The sequence below is a fragment of the Salmo trutta genome, chromosome 27 (genome assembly GCF_901001165.1).
Source record: "Salmo trutta chromosome 27, fSalTru1.1, whole genome shotgun sequence".
NCBI classification, from domain to species: Eukaryota; Metazoa; Chordata; class Actinopteri; order Salmoniformes; family Salmonidae; genus Salmo; species Salmo trutta.
Genome location: NC_042983.1, coordinates 1,565,788 through 1,583,474, shown reverse-complemented (window position 1 = coordinate 1,583,474; position 17,687 = coordinate 1,565,788). Strand labels below are relative to the sequence as shown.

General features: G+C 41.7%; 1 protein-coding gene across 48 annotated transcripts in view; it reads right to left on the bottom strand.

Annotated features, from left to right (window-relative positions):
• The window catches only part of LOC115164110 (calcium/calmodulin-dependent protein kinase type II subunit beta), a 91,915-nt gene that overhangs the window by 59,693 nt on the left and 14,535 nt on the right, over positions 1-17,687 (bottom strand). For all 48 annotated transcript variants that reach the window (XM_029716238.1, XM_029716250.1, XM_029716247.1 and 45 more), the window contains exon 2: positions 15,054-15,148. In XM_029716238.1, the coding sequence (XP_029572098.1) occupies positions 15,054-15,148 (95 nt within the window). The remainder of the gene's footprint in view (positions 1-15,053; positions 15,149-17,687) is intronic.

The following is a 17,687-nucleotide window of genomic DNA, read 5'->3' as shown; positions in this document are numbered from 1 at the left end:
CCACCTGGAGGCGGCCCATCAGGAAGTCCAGAACCCAGTTGCACAGGGCGGGGTCAAGACCCAGGGTCTCAAGCTTAATGACGAGTTTGGAGGGTACTATGGTGTTAAATGCTGAGCTGTAATCGATGAACAGCATTCTTACATGGGTATTCCTCTTGTCCAGATGGGTTAGGGAAGTGTGCAGTGTGATTGCGATTGCGTCGTCTGTGAACCTATTGGGGCGATAAGCAAATTGGAGTGGGTCTAGGGTGTCAGGTAGGGCAGAGGTGATATGATTCTTGACTAGTCTCTCAAAGCACTTCATGATGACGGAAGTGAGTGCTACGGGGCGATAGTCGTTTAGCTCAGTTACCTTTCTTGGGAACAGGAACAATGGTGGCCCTCTTGAAGCATGTGGGAACAGCAGACTGGGATAGGGATTGATTGAATATGTCTGTAAACACACCAGCCAGCTGGTCTGCGCATGCTCTGAGGACATGGCTAGGGATGCCATCTGGGCCAGCAGCCTTGCGAGGGTTAATACATTTAAATGTTTTACTCACGTTGGCTGCGGTGAAGGAGAGCCCGCAGGTTTTGGTAGCGGGCCGTGTCAGTGGCACTGTATTGTCCTCAAAGCGAGCAAAGAAGTTGTTTAGTTTGTCTGGGAGAAAGACGTCGGTGTCCACGACAGGGCTGGTTTTCTTTTTGTAATCTGTGATTGACTCTAGACCCAATGTCTCGTGTCTGAGCCGTTGAATTGCGACTCAACTTTGTCTCTATACTGACGCTTAGCTTGTTTGATTGCCTTGAGGAGGGAATAGCTACACTTTGTATTCGGTCATGTTTCCGGTCGCCTTGCCATGATTAAAAGCAGTGGTTCGCGCTTTCATTTTTGCGCGAATGCTGCCATTAATCCATGGTTTCTGGTTGGGGAAGGTTTTAATAGTCACCGTGGGTACAACATCACCTATACACTTGCTAATAAACTCGATCACCGAATCAGAGTATACATCAATGTTGTTGTCTGAGGCTATCCGGAACATATCCCAGTCCACGTGATCGAAGCAATCTTGAAGTGTGGAATCAGATTGGTCGGACCAGCGTTGAACAGACCTGAGCACGGGCGTTTCCTGTTTTAGTTTCTGTCTCTTTCTCCTTGTCTCCTTTCCTTCATCCTAATTGGTGTGAAAGAACTGGACAGGTGAAAACTCGTGTAGGCTGGTGGTGTAGGCAACCACCATATCAAATCAGTGCAGATGAAGGAAAACAGAAGAGGAGAGTATTAGATTATTGAGATGCATCCAAGAGTTTCTGAGAGGAAGAGAGTTGAGATGTACCCAAAAGCTTCTCCATCGACCAGCAACAAACCAACCAAAGACAGCCAGCACTCATGAATAAAGTTATTTTGATTGTCTTTTTCTTTCTAGCTGGTCTTTGTCAATAGCAAAGCCTCTTCACATAAGCACTGCTAAAAATACAATTGCACTGTGTACCTACTACCCACTGCCCACTTCCACTCAGACTGGGAAGATCTTATTTTGTCTTTTACCACCTTCTGTCAATCGATGAAAGCTAAACCTGTAGCAGACAGACATTGACTGAATCTGCTTGTTCAATCAATAGACAGATCTGGTCTCGTAATAGTCCATGTTTTACTCCAAAATGGCCCATACAGATGTAGGATCTTAATTTAGGCCAGTTTTCTACAGCAGGAAAAGAATCCTGCAGCAACAGGAAATGTGATTTATTATGTGTATTATAATTAATGAGTTTTAAGGAGTTTTTTGTAGGGGTTGATGCATTTTTTGTTAGGGCAAATCAAGCCTGACATTTTGCATTTCCTGTTATGCAGGAAAATTCGCAGCAACAAAAGAGTGATCAAATTAAGATCCTACATCTGTAGGCCACAGACAGAGACACTTGTTAGGAAACCAGCTACCTAAATCCCGATATACTGAGGACCACAGGATTACCAATACATTATATAATTATTTGTGTGTGTTACTACAGCAGGTGTTTGTGTGTAGACATTAGGGATGCAACGGTACACAGTATGTTGTCGAACCGTTCGGTACGCTCCCTATGGTTCAATACGCACACATGAACCGCGGAATTACGATATGCCTGTCATTTTCCTAGAATTTCCAAAACTTGTTTATTGCGCTGCAGACTACACGCACGTTGTACATTCAGGTCCACAGAACCATACACGCAACTTGTGAACAGGTTTGGCAGGCAACTGCTTGAGGCCCCAGGCCGTTAGGGGTCTCCTGAGGGCTGACAAACGTTACTCCACAGCAATGTCTCAAAATGTGGGAACCGCTTTGAGCGCAACCCCCTCCCCCTGATACAACCAATGGAAGATTTGCAATGACATTTCAGTAGGAAACCTCCCTAAAGGGGCCCCATGAAAAGAGGGGAAACTAAAAACAAATATTCTCAGCTCCAACGTGACAATGGCGAGCGCTAGTGAGACAGAGAGAAGCTAATTTGAAGAGGTACCGCCGTCTTTCAAACCCGCTATGTGGGAACATTTTGGATTCAGCGTTCAATACGATAACGAGGGTTAGAAGACCGTAAACAAACAAAGTACAGTCTGCGAGCATTGCTTTGACACTGTCGGCTACTCGAGTGGAAACACTTCTAACATGATGTGTCATTTACGTCGCCATCACCCAGCCGTATCCCTTGCAGGTGGAGCTGACGCAAGGAGAGTCCACAAGTTAGCGAAAACACAACAATCACTCGCTGCTGCCTTCCAACAACAATTTGTGACAAATTCAGAAAAACATAAAGAAATAACGAAAGCAGTGGGAGTATTCATAGCCAAAGATTTGCGGCCCTATTCGGCGGTTACTGACTAGGGATTTCGTCACCTGATGAAATAAATTGAACCGCGTTACAATGTACCCTCCGGCACACATGTCAGCAGCAAAGTAATTCCTAAACTCTATGAAACATCAGGAGAGAAATTGAAAACTAATTCACAGACACCCTATCTAACTCTCTCCACTGATAGCTGGACCTCCAGAGCAATTCAAAGCTACATCACTGTGACGGTTCACTATGTACTGGATAAGGAGATGAAGAGCTACGTGTTGCAAACTTGTCCCCTGTATGAGAGTCATACAAGCTCACACTTTTCTTAAATATAAAGATACCGAAACCGTACCGTGGCCCACAAACCGTGATACATACCGAACCGTGGGCCCACTGTATCGTTGCATCCCTAGTAGACATACAGTAAAGTGTCAGACTAATGTCACATTCAAGATGGGTTAGTCTTTGGACTGACAGTACATTGAGAGTGTGGGTTAGGTGTGCTGGGCAGGGTCAAGATTTCCACACCAAAAAAACAAATACCATAGCGAGCTGAATTTTATATGAACCGTGTGTGTTTAGGTTAAACCACGGTCAACTGTAAGCTAGGCTTGTCCAGTACATCTCTACCTCGCTGTCACCATAGTAGCTGTAGCTGTTTTCTGTTCAGCTGTGAAGCAGCTAGCCTAGCCTATATCCACCCAGCCTTCCCTTTCTGTGATGCAGCAGAGTAAATAAGAGAGGAGAGGAGAGGGAGAGGAGGGGAGAAGGAGGTGGAGGACGGGTCCTGAGGGGACGGAGGGGGAGAAGAGCATGAGCAATGTGTTCATTGGGTGAGAAAATCCACAGAAACGACCTCGCTGCTGCCCAAAAACCCCACAGCGATCGATGAACTCCACTCTGTACGTGTGTGTGTTCATGCCTCCATGCGCATGTGAGAGTGAATGAGAGCGAGACAGAAAGTGTGACTTTGCCCTTGTGTGCATACATTTGTGTGTGTTTCTGTGTGTGGGCATGCATGTCTGATACTGTGAGTAAGTCTATGATATTGAGTGTGTGTAAACATTATTTTGGTGGTGCTCTCTGTTTGAGGTTTTTGCATGCTTGAGTGTGGGAGGGAAGACTGACTATCTGCGACTCATCATGTCACTGAGGAAAGGAGAAGAAAGAGGAGAAGACTATAAAGGAATACATTAAACACACACTTGTATCAAACACATCACCACATCTCATATTCCACCAGATTGACATGGGTTTCAAGGAATACCAAACCAAAATATGACCACTTGTCATTTTCATTATGCCAAGACACAATAGCCATAAGAAGCATATGGGGAGATGATACAATTTGGCCATTTTCTCCCAGTCAGTCAGTCATTTTACACCCAGATAATGACACAAATAGGCCTAAATACAGGTCATCCTACTGCAACTGTATTGGAGGTGATTCGGAAACAGCACACACACCACCCACACGCACACTCTCTCATTGCCAATCTCTATCATCTCCTAAACAGTGTCTCATATTTCCATTGAGAATATATTGGCCCAATAGCTGACCTCCTGCAACCCTGCCCAGTCTCCACATCAATAAACAAGCTCTCGGATTGGCTGCGGGCTGTGCCAACAGCCCCACCCCACTACCCCTGACATGTGGCAGCTGACATTAACTGTTCGTCTGCTGGACTGGACAGTTTAAACCAAGGGTTGTAACTGAAATTATTTTCCAATTGTTTCGTTCTGAACAGAAACACTATTCTTTTCATTCCATTCCACTGTTCCGACCAGAGAATTACAATTCTGAACTCGTTCAACCCCCCAAAAAAGTACTGGTATATATTGTTCCTTTCTGTTCCTTTTTAACCTGTGAAATCATTTTTTTTTTAAATTACATTTAGCTCATTACATTACTTCACCAATCAGCGTGGATAGAACAGGAAAGCTAGTTCTTTACATGCGTGATGGACAGACAAGATGGGACTGACATTTTGCGGGTGGGGAGAGAGCGAGAGAGGTTTGAGGAGGAGGCCTGAAGCGCTGGGCATATTGTTATGACATCTGAATTAGGTCCACAGAATTACAGTGCAAATATTTTCAGCTTGCAGACAGACTTTGGAATAAGTTTCTGAGTGACAGAATAAATTATCTATTGATTCGGTCTCTTCACAGCAAAATCTACAGATCTGAGATTGTTTTATGCCCCATATATATATATATATATATAGCATTCTGTTGGCGGCAACAATTTTATATAATCATTTAAATTGAAAAACTCTAAGTGTTGAATCAAGTGTAGTTTTTTTGTACCCGTTCATAAACCAAATGCCATGGAATTGGTACATCGAACATCTCTTCCCATTAATTTTGCAACCTGTATGGCACAGCGGTCAATATTTTGTCCTCAAACGAAACTGGTATATTTTTATATTTATGCCAGTTCCTTTCAGCTAATTTGTATCTTTAATATATGACAGGCAAACAAGTTCCCTACCTTCTCCCTTTTCCACTTGCCACCTCCATTTTTGTGGTAGTGCTGCAATCAGATGGTTGTAAGTTTGGATTGAACAGATATTCTTATATATTTTCGATAACTGCATATGTGACATAAAACTCCTCTGTTTCTATTCATAATATCGCTAACAAATATAATACTTTTTTGTCCATAAAGAATGTTTTTTTATTAATCAGTATATTTGAGTTTAACTATAACATTTGTTCTATCTTTTCTGTAGGATAAAACTGAAATTGTAACCAGCTTTGTATGGCTTGTTTAAGAAAGGGCGATACTTTAAACAAAATGTACATTTCAAGTAGTCGGAAATGATAAGTTGTAATCTGTATAAAGGCAAAAATGCCATTTTTGAACAAAGGATGAGCCTTTCTTAATAATCTACTGGGTTTAAGTATAACTTGGGTTTAAGTATAACTTATGTATGAGTCAAGCTTTAGTGAGAGGTTTAAAGCTTTAATATTTTAAAACGTTAGCCCCCCAAACTCATATTCACGTTTAATTTTGTCTGGCTTAGAATTCCAAACAAAACAAAATATTTTTTTGCTCATATTATTTAAAAAATGAGTTATCTGGAGTAGGCAGTTCCATTAGTAAGCAAGTAAACTGTGATAGGACCAAAGAGTTAATCAATGTGATTTTTCCATAAATAAACAAGTATTTGCCTCTCCATGGTTGCAGAATCGTATCTATTTTTGCTAACTTTCTACTGCGATTAATTGTGGTAAATTCATTTATATTTTTTGAGATGTCCTTACCAAGTGCATCTAATTTACCATCCGCCCATTTTATTGGTAAACTACAAGGTAGTGTAAACACTATTTTTTAACAATCCAATACGTAATATGATACACTTGTCATAATTTGGTTTTAATCCAGAGAGGCTAGAAAAGTGATCAAGACTGTGCAGGGATCCATATTGCGGATTTAAGACAAAACTAGAGTCATCGGCATACATTGACACTTTTGTTTTTATCCCCTGGATTTCTAACCCCTTGATGTTCTTGTTGGATCTAATTTTAATAGCTAGTATTTCAATGGCCATAAATATATATGGAGACAACAGACAGCCTTGTTTTACTCCTCTTAAAAGCTCAATACTTTCTGAGAAATAACCGTTATTTACCATTACCACTATTTTACATCTGGGGTCGATGTACATAACTTTAACCCATTGTATAAGAGATTCATTAAAATTAAAGTAATCTAGGCATTTATATATAAATTCTAGTCGTACTTAATCAAACGCCTTTTCAAAATCTGCTATGAAGAGCAGGCCTGGTATCTTCGATGTTTCATAATGTTCAATTGTTTCAAGTAATTGTCGAATATTATCTCCAATATATCGTCCATGTCCAGACTTGATTTGCACCTACAAAAAAATGTATATGAATTATAATCCACATAATAATTCACAGTTCCAGTTGCTGCAGAATTATTTTCCTGCGGTGAGAAACTGGTTCAAATTAAGATACGGCATTTGTAATGTATGACTGAGTTTGTTCTAACCTAATGGTGTCTATGAGAAGAGTTTATGACTGTGACTCATCATGGTATTGGAATGGAAGGCAACCATATTTTCCACCTTACTCATGAATAAGGGAACAAGGGACAGGCTGAATATTCTACTATATCCAATAGAAGTCCAGTATGCTAGCATTAGGGTGGGTGGGTGGGTGAGTGGGTGGGTGTGTGTGTGTGTCAGATGAGAGTCCCGTGCTAAAGGCATGTAGAAGCACAGACGCATGGCCCGCAGCTTCCAAGTGCCTGGGGTGCCTTCTCTATCTCTATCCCCCCCCCCACACACACACATTCATCTGTCAATCTCACTCTCTTTTCCTCGAAATCCTCCTACTCTAGTGCCTATTTCATCATATCTTGCAACATTTGATTTGAACAAAAACATAAATACGATTTGGCAAGTCAAAATCATGTTCATGTCCATTTGTTACACCAGAATGAAATGTATCTTTGAATGGGAAATATGTTGACTAAAGTCCATGTAGTGAAACATCAAGAACAGTACCCGTGAAGTACCCCCTCATGTGCATTTTACCAGTTAGCCTATGGTCTCATGAGTCTTCTCAAGTACCCCCTGTGGATTGGCCAAGTACCCCCAGGGGTCCTAGTACCGCTGTTTGAGACCACTGATCTAAGCCTGTAGCCTACATCCCATCAACTCAAATACTAGGTCATTGAGGTACAGTAGATACATAACACACAGCTAGCTATCTTCTGCCATATAGGTAGAGAGTATATATACTGTGTATACAAACCATTAAGAACACCTGCTCTTTCCATGACATAGACTGACCAGGTGAATCCAGGCAAAAGCTATGATCCCTTACTGATGTCACCTGTTAAATCCACTTCAAATCAGTGTAAGGGGAGGAGACAGGTTTAAAAAAATGATTTTTAAGACTTGAGACAATTGAGACATGGATTGTGTATGTGTGCCATTCAGAGGGTGAATGGGCAAGACAAAATATTTAAGTGCCTTTGAACGGGGTAAGGTGCCAGGCGCACCAGTTTGAATGTGTCAAGAACTGCAACGCTGCTGGGCTTTTCATGCTCAAGAATGGTCCACCACCCAAAGGACATCCAGTCAACTTGACACAACCGTGGGAAGCACTATATGGGCCAGTATCCCTGTGGAATGCTTTCGACACCTCATAGAGTCCATGCCCTGAGGAATTTAGGCTGTTCTGAGGGTTTTGTACACACAGCAGTACAATACAGCACAACTAGACGTAATGTTTCCTTTCTTTTCATACTACAGTGCATTCAGCAAGTATTCAGACCCCTTCACTTTTTCCACATTTTTTTACATTACAGCCTCATTGTAAAATGGATGAAATTGTTCCCCCCCTCCCCAAATGTACACACAATACATCATAATGACAAAGCAAAACAGGGTTAGAAATATCACCTTTACATAAGTATTCAGACCCTTTACTCGGTGCTTTGTTAAAGCACCTTTGGCAACAATTACAGCCTCAAGTCTTCTTAGGTATGACGCTACATGCTTGGCACACCTGTATTTGAGGAGTTTCTCCTATTCTTCTCTGCAGATCCTCTCAAGCTCTGTCAGGTTGGATGGGGAGCATCACTGCACAGCTATTTTCAGGTCTCTCCAGAGATGTTTGATTGGGTTCAAGTTTGGGCTCTGGCTGGGCCACTCAAGAACATTCAGAGACCTGGCCCGAAGCCAATCCTGTGTTGTCTTGGCTGTGTGCTTAGGGTCGTTGTCCTGTTGGAAGGTGAACCTTCGCCCCAGTCTGAGGTCCTGAGCGCTCTGGAGCAGGTTTTCACCAAGGATCTCTCTGTACTTTGCTCTATTCATCTTTCCCTCAATCCTGACAAGTCTCCCAGTCCCTGCCACTGAAATAAATCCCACAGCATGATACTGCCACCACCGTGCTTCACCGTAGGGATGGTATTGGCCAGGTGATAAGCAGTGCCTGGTTTCCTCCAGACATGACGCTTGGCATTCAGGCCAAAGAGTTCAGTCTTGGTTTCATCTAACCAGAGAATATTGTTTCTCATGGCCTGAGAGTCCTTTAGGTACCTTTTGTCAAAGTCCAAACGGGCTGTCATGTGCCTTTTACTGAGGAGTGGCTTCCGTCTGGCCACTCTACCATAATGGCCTGATTGGTAGAGTGCTGCAGAGATGGGAGAACCTTCCAGAAGGACAATCATCTCCACAGAGGAACTCTGGAGCTCTGCCTGATTGACCATTGGGTTCTTGGTCACCTCCCTGACCAAGGCTCTTCTCCCCTGATTGCTCAGTTTGGCCGGGCAGCCAGCTCTAGGAAGTCTTGGTGGTTCCGAACTTCTTCCATTTAAGAATGATGGAGACCACTGTGTTCTTAGGGACCTTCAGTACCGCAGAAATGTTGTGGTACTCTTCCCCAGATCTGTGCCTCGACAGAATCTTGTCTCGGAGCGCTACGGGTAATTCCTTCGACCTCATGGCTTGGTTTGTGAGCTGACAATCATTGTCAACTGTGGGACCTTATATAGACAGGTATGTGCCTTTCCAAATCATGTCCAATCAATTGAATTTACCACAGGTGGACTCCAATCAAGTGGTAGAAACATCTCAAGGACAATGAATGGAAACAGGATGCACCTGAGCTCAATTTGGAGTCTCATAGGAAAGGGTCTGAATAGTTATGTAAATAAGGTATCTGTTTTTTATTTTTAAAACATTTGCAAAAAAATTACAAAACTGTTTGGCTTTGTCATTATGGGGTTTTGTGTGTATATTGATGAAGATGTTTATTTATTTAATCAATTTTAGAATAAGGTTGTAACGTAACAAAACGTGAATACTTTCAATACTTTCCAAATGCACTGTATATACAGATGTAGAAACTTAATTTGAGCCAGTTTTCTACAGCAGGAAAATAACCCTGCAGAAACAGGAAATTAGAATTATTATGTGGATTATAATGAACCTTTTCACATGTACCAACAAACGGGTGTGATGATTCTACAGTGGTCCTTGCAGCATACACTCAAACCCGTATGATTAGAACGCTATTTAGAACATTCAGTTTCAACAGTCAGCATTTGAGCTAGCCACACTGTTTTTTCACAGAAACATTTTGCACAAAACATAGTCCTTACAAAGTTATGTCCTGACCAGTTTATTTTTGTATGCAGTGTTCATTCATTCACAGACGTAGCGACAGCACACACAATCAACCAACCGGAAAATGTAGGCTACATTAGTCCTAGTGCTAGTGCAACTGAGGAAAGATTGATGTATTTAGATAACTCTTGGCTGTCAGAAACCACAATATGAATTAGCTAATAGCAATTACTATTTATAATTCATCACATCACGGGTGAGCTCACCATTGATCTAAATAATTGAGTAAAATACTTTCTAGTAATCGAAAGTAATCCAGTGGTTCCTCCTTTAAAAGTTGCAAGCTTACACAGCGGGACTTAGAGGTGCCCAGCGTCAGGGCTTCATTGCTCCAGACCACCACAAGGGGGAGTTAGAGCACTCATTATGCATTTGGGTCCCAATGTTTTTATATGACCAATCATATCGAGTGGTTCCAATGACGAAATTGACTCCAGCCACCCGTCCGTGGTGACTTTCTTCAGCAAAGATGGCTGACAAAACATTATGGGGGAAGCAAATGTAAGTAGTTATAACGTCATAACGAGTCAAGCAAAAAAATTTACAACTGAGAGGAAAATGTTAGTTACTGTAGAGACAAACGACTATGTATATTTTTTGGTCATAAAGTTAATTTACGAAAATCCCTATTTAGTACGTTTTTTTCAGTCATATCCAATACCAGGTGTATCAAACTCCATTATTTGAATGATGCTGTGTCTGAATGTATGTATTACAATTATACACTTCAACAGTGTTTACCACTCTTGCTCCTGGGACATCAATGATTACACATTGTAACTAATAGACTAGAAACAGGATTTAAGTAAAGGCTGATTTGTAATTCATATATACAGAATAAAAAACAGTACATCCTGCCAGCACGCCCACAAGCGTGCTGAATGATGCGTGGAAAAGAGCGAGGAACGAGATGGGAGTGACAATCCAGGATATTTGCTCTGAGACCGGCATAATAATGTAATGAAACAAGCAGGAAGAAGGTTTCGAACCCTCAACATTCTAGCCCTAAGTCCAGCACGCTATCGATTGTGCCCAAATGTATTAATTGGGGTTGGGGCCGATTGTGACTAAAAACACTTTATGAATTGGAATCTTTAACATGTGGAAAGGGGAAAAGGTGCAGGTCTGGGGAACGGGCGGGCCAGTCCATAGCATCAATGCCTTCCTCTTGCAGGAACTGCTGACACACTCCAGCCACATGAGGTCTAGCATTGTCTTGCATTAGGAGGAACCCAGGGCCAACCGCACCAGCATATGGTCTCACAAAGGGTCTGAGGATCTCATCTCAGTACCTAATGGCAGTCAGGCTACCTCTGGCGAGCACATGGAGGGCTGTGCGGCCCCCCAAAGAAATGCCACCCCACACCATGACTGACCCACCGCCAAACCGGTCATGCTGGAGGATGTTGCAGGCAGCAGAACATTCTCCACGGCGTCTCCAGACTCTGTCACGTCTGTCACGTGCTCAGTGTGAACCTGCTTTCATCTGTGAAGAGCACAGGGCGCCAGTGGCGAATTTGCCAATTTTGGTGTTCTCTGGCAAATGCCAAACGTCCTGCATGGTGTTGGGCTGTAAGCACAACCCCCACCTGTGGACGTCGGGCCCTCATACCACCCTCATGGAGTCTGTTTCTGACCGTTTGAGCAGACACATGCACATTTGTGGCCTGCTGGAGGTCATTTTGCAGGGCTCTGGCATTGCTCCTCCTGCTCCTCCTTGTACAAAGGAGGAGGTAGCAGTCCTGCTGCTGGGTTGTTGCCCTCCTACGGCCTCCTCCACGTCTCCTGATGTACTGGCCTGTCTCCTGGTAGCGCCTCCATGCTCTGGACACTACGCTGACAGACACAGCAAACCTTCTTGCCACAGCTCGCATTGATGTGCCATCCTGGATGAGCTGCACTACCTGAGCCACTTGTGTGGGTTGTAGACTCCGTCTCATGCTACCACTAGAGTGAAAGCACCGCCAGCATTCAAAAGTGACCAAAACATCAGCCAGGAAGCATAGGAACTGAGAAGTGGTCTGTGGTCCCCACCTGCAGAACCACTCCTTTTTTGGGGGTGTCTTGCTAATTGCCTATATTTTCCACCTGTTGTCTATTCCATTTGCACAACAGCATGTGAAATGTATTGTCAATCAATGTTGCTTCCTAAGTGGACAGTTTGATTTCACAGAAGTGTGATTGACTTGGAGTTACATTGTGTTGTTTAAGTGTTCCCTTTATTTTTTTGAGCAGTGTATATATATAAAACATTTCTTACCGAGCCTTTCCATAAGTCCACGCAAGTTTCTTCAACTGTTTTCTGACTGTAATTAGAGTGATGTTGATGTTGTGACGTGATGCCAGCAGATTACAGATTGCCTTTGCCGATCGCTCATCATCTTCATGAATATAAGCAAGTGATATCTGCTAAATAATCAAGTTAGGTTTCTCCAGAAATAAATAATTCTAAATAACAAACTGGCTTTATTGACAAATTAGTGAGAATGTCTCACCCCATGTTCAAGAATTGCCTTTTTCTCGCTCACTCTATGTTAAATGTAAACAAAATCTCCAAAATATTGTTACTTTTTAAACAAAGCGATTATTATTACTATTATTATTATTATGTCACGACCTGACCATAGAAAGCTGTTATTTTCTATGGTAGAGTAGGTCAGGGTGTGACAGGGGGGTTTTCTAGTTTTGTATTTCTATGTTGGGTTTTGTTTGGGATGATCTCCAATTAGAGGCAGCTGGTCCTCGTTGTCTCTAATTGGAGATCATACTTAAGTAGGTGTTTTTCCCATCTGGGTTTGTGGGAGATTGTCTTTGAGTTAGTGTATGTTTCATCTCTGTGTCACGGTTTGTTGTTTTTGTTATTCAGTTTATTTGTATGTATTGCATAGTTTCACAGTGAAAATAAAATGTGGAACGACACACACGCTGCACTTTGGTCCGTTCCTTCCTACGACAACCGTGACATATTCATTAATTTTGAATTATATAAAAGCCCCTTAGATATTCTCATACTGTCACAGATCCTAACAGAAAATGCCCCTTAAATACTAATTTAGAGTCCTCCAATCCTCTAAATGTAATTATTGGCAGAGAGTCACGTCATTGAAAAAGAGAACACCAATATTTCGCCTATGGTAGGCCTACAGTAAGAGTCTCACTAGTGTTGAGTAATGTGCTGTTAAAAATTGTGTAGGTCTTATTTATTTAAAGAGCATATTGAAGTTAGAAGCAAAAGTCCAACTATTTTACCACCATTTCGCACTCCTCTGAGGCAATCATGGGGACTGGTCTTGATAAATAAATGAGATTGTTATTTTCACTTAATCTCTGTTTGGATATTGGTTAGACAAGAATTAGAAAATTAGAGGGCAGGAATGTTATGCTCTTAGTGCAACCTTTATTTAACTAGAACAAATTCTTATTACAAGGACATACTACTCCTTCCTCGTGCCCTGCGGGGATTCTTTAGCTAAATAGCCCAGTATTGTACAGCCGACCGTCACGTTGTACAGCGTCATATTTTCCGTTCCAGCAAGTACCAGTCAAAAGTTTGGACACACCTACTCATTCCAGAATCTTTCTATATTTTTTACTATTTTCTACATTGTAGAATAATAGTGAAGACATCAAAACTATGAAATAACACATATGGAATCAGTTAAGAACAAATTCTTATTTACAAGGACAGCCTACTCCTTTGACAAGTTGACAAGTTGAAACATAGACTGGACCTGCTGTTTCGACTCTCTCTCCCCCTTTTTCTCTGCCCTGATTAAAACTTCTGGTGTGTAACAGTCTCATCAAGTCAATCTGCGTGACTAGTGTTAGCCGGGGCCTTATGGTAATGCAGGCAGGATAATCTGGTCATGGCAGTAATGTCATTACATTCACTAATGTGTTCCTAGATCCCCAGGCCCACTACGTGGAAGGACAGCCAGCCAGAGCCTTCAAAACAAACTGTTGCCTAAAAAGATTGGAGATAAACTAGTCCTTGTATCTTCAATTCAGCTCCTGTATAAATAACAACCTGGAAATTAATACCAAAAAAATTCCAAATCAAACTTAATAATTTGTATCAAAATAGATCTATGACATCTGATCATCCTGAGGCAACACAACCATTTAAAATGGACAAAAAAAGTGTCCAGCTGAGTGGGGGTCAGCCATTTTAATTCCCAAAGTCAAAAGTGGAATTGACCCCAACGACCCAGATTCAAGTCCCTGTTGTGTCATTCTAAAACTGGTCTGACAGTTGCCACCAAACAGAGACAGAGAGACAGAGAGACAGAGACAGAGACAGAGAGAGAGAGAGAGAGAGAGAGAGACAACACCGGCCTCTTCAAGTTCCAGGAGGATCCCCCCACTAATACCTGTTGAAATGTTTGCTTACCACAATAACAAGTAGCCCTCATCTGTCTGTCTGTCTGTCTGTCAGACCTGGGTTCAAATACTATTTGAAATCATTTCATATACTTTAGCTGTGCTTGATTGAGTTTGCCTGGTGCAATGGACCCAATTAAATAGCTGTAGAAGAACACTGCAAACTCCGTCCATCTGGCACCACAGGCAGGCTCATGCAAATGCTAAAAGTATTTGAAAGATTTCAAATAGTATTTGAACCCAGGTCTGCTGACACCTGGCAGGGCAGAGCCGCCTTAGGGCTCCAGTTACGAGGCAGAGAGGGCAGCAGGAGATTTACACTGTGCAGCTGGAGGCGTGAAACACACCCTGCAGTCATTGTGGACCTAGAGGCCCTGAGTGGATCTCATGGCCATGGCATTTGGCCTTGGCTTTTTCTAAAACAGTTACCCAACATGTGTGATACTGATTAACATTACAACGAATGAGAAATACGAGTGGGAAATACAGGCCAATGCTTTTTCATGACAATATACTGTACGGTAGGATACATCTTTTTAATGCTGATGAATATAAGGTGTTTGTAAATAGTTTTAATAATAGGGGTCCCCCAAGGTTGAGCAACACTGGATCATGGCCTATTCAGATGGTTCATGGTTAGTAGGATACAGCAGTGCAACCTAAATGTAAACATTAAAAAAAGACAGCACAGAGCTTAAAAATGCTTACCTCTTGCGGATAGCTTTTTGGTGTTGATTATTTTGGCGGCATATTCCTGTCCAGTACACAGCTTGACACATCTGCGCACCACTGAAAAGGCTCCCCTGTAAACAAAGACAAAAGGAACAGAACATCCGGTTAGACATATTACATAGTGTTGACGTGTCTGGACTATCATTAAATGTGAAGACTTATTTTATCAAATCAATTCTCGAGGTGTAATTATTATTACGTGATTAAGCTAATCATGTAAACTTTAATTAACTAGGAAGTCGGGGCACCACATCATTTTTTTATAGTCTCTATTTCCCGAATCGACTCTTCAGATATTTTCATATCTTATCGAGTACAGTCTTCTATTAATTATTATTAATCTTTACCTCATTAGTCTCATTCCAAATGTAGTAAAATTCTTGGTCTGCACGAATACTAGTTTCCATAACGAATCAGCTATATGCAAATTGGCTTAATTGTTTATTTACTAACTAACTAAATAATCACAGAAATGCATCACAAACAAACAGTAGATATTAGTTACCAACAATGATAGAAAAGCCCGTAGTGGGCTAAGCCGATATGACGGCTTGGTAGTCAAAGGAAATGGGTGGGGACTGAGAAAGAGCGGGAAAGACAAAATGGATTCACTACACAAAGTTTAGAATTATATTTATTGAAATGCTAATCCTTTGTGCATGAACGGCCGCTCATTCGAGAATAATTGCAATGTTTATATATTTACGCCCGTCTGTCGTTGTTGTCTTTTCTGTTGAAATCCTCGATTGTCCTGTAGGGTTCATCAGAGTCTCTGCTTAACTTTCCCAGAAGTCACAATGTCTTTCATGGTTGTAGGTGGTTAGAATGGGTGCTTCAGAGTACCATTCAGAAATGTTCTCATAGAATAGATGCTTCGTCGTTTGTCTGTATTCTCGTTCTAGACTTACGTAATGTCTAGCTGCAGACTAGTAATTATACATCTAAGATTTGCTCTTATTCTGTAGTGATTGATAGTCTCAGAGTTTAACCATTTCCAGCCGTGTAGCCAAAGCTCCAAGTGGTATGGTCTTGTCCTTTGGTAGAGTTGTAGTGCCAACTACTTCAACATGACGCGTCAGCTGCATGTTTTCTAGTCTGCTGCGAATTTCTTCAGGAGTGGGTTTTATCCGCTGTCGAAGAAGGTTGTGGTTCTATGACGGCTAATGTGATGTCTGGGCTTATGGGGGTGTGGCCACTGACTAGTTAATCTTTATATGAAAATCCATACTCTAATTTAGAAGGTTAATATCACATTACATATTTTCACAAATAGTTTCATGTTTAATCACATACATTTCACAATATTTAGATGTAAACCTGACAGCTGGGAAATGTACACTTTAAGAGATACCGTTATGTGTGTTTCCTGTCCTTCATGAGATCACCATCATAACTGTCCCTTATCTGTCCACGGACCATTCCCACATTCTCGGAAGTGGAAATATTGTTTAATTCTCCCATTTTGGGGATTTAGGAGTTTGGCCAAGTCTCTCTTAGTTCTGGTAGACTCTCTCAATACTGCATGACAGTTTCTACCAGGTATTTATGACCTGTCGTAAAGTCATAAAACTGTGGAGAGAGAGAGAGGGGGGGCTATGATCCTCCCCCCAGGGCACGTCATGACAGTGTATAACATTAACATTGCAATGAAGGAGCCATAGTTTCTCTGAATGTTATACAAGGGGTATTTTCTAATAACATTTTCTGCCAGCACAGCAGTGTGTCTGCCTTCTGTCCTTGGGTGGCGTGCTAATGGTGGTAATAGAATATACTATAAGAGTCTGGATAATAGGTTCCCCTGAGGTTCCCACCACAAAGTCAGCAAACACTGTAAGATCAGTGTGTGAGTGTGACACGTGAGAAGGTAAAAACACAAAAGCATTTGTGCTGTTTTGTTTGTTGTTGTTTTTTAAACCAAGTATGTCCGCTGCAAAATCTGTTTTGCAAACACTTTCTTTTCATGTCAATATTACTGAAGTACAAAAATCCACATTCAAAAAGAATCAGAGCAGTTTAGTTACAAATACTTGCTTTATCAGTTTGAACTAAATCAAACTGTACTAACTGCACCAGTTCATGACATTCCTTTCTCCTTCAAATCAAATGTTATTAGTCACATGCGCTGAATACAACAGGTGAAATGCTTACTTACGAGCCCCTAACCAACAATGCAATTTTAAAAAATAAGGATAAGAATAAGAAATAAAAGTAACAAGTATTTAAAGAGCAGCAGTAAAATAACAATAGTGAGACTATAAACAGGGGGGTACCGGTACTGAGTCAATGTGCGTGGGCATCGGTTAGTTGAAGTAATACGTACATGTAGGTAGAGTTATTAAAGTGACTATGCATAGATGATAACAACAGAGAATAGCAGCAGTGTGAAAGAGGGGGAGATGGGGGGCAATGCAAATAGTCTGGGTAGCCATTTGATTAGATGTTCAGAAGCCTCTTGGACCTAGACTTGGCGCTCCGGTACCGGTTGCTGTGCGGTAGCAGGGAGAACAGTTTATGACTAGGGTGGCTGGAGTCTTTGACAATTTTTAGGGCCTTCCTCTGACACCGTATAGAGGTCCTGGATGGCAGGAAGCTTGGCACCAGTGAAGTACT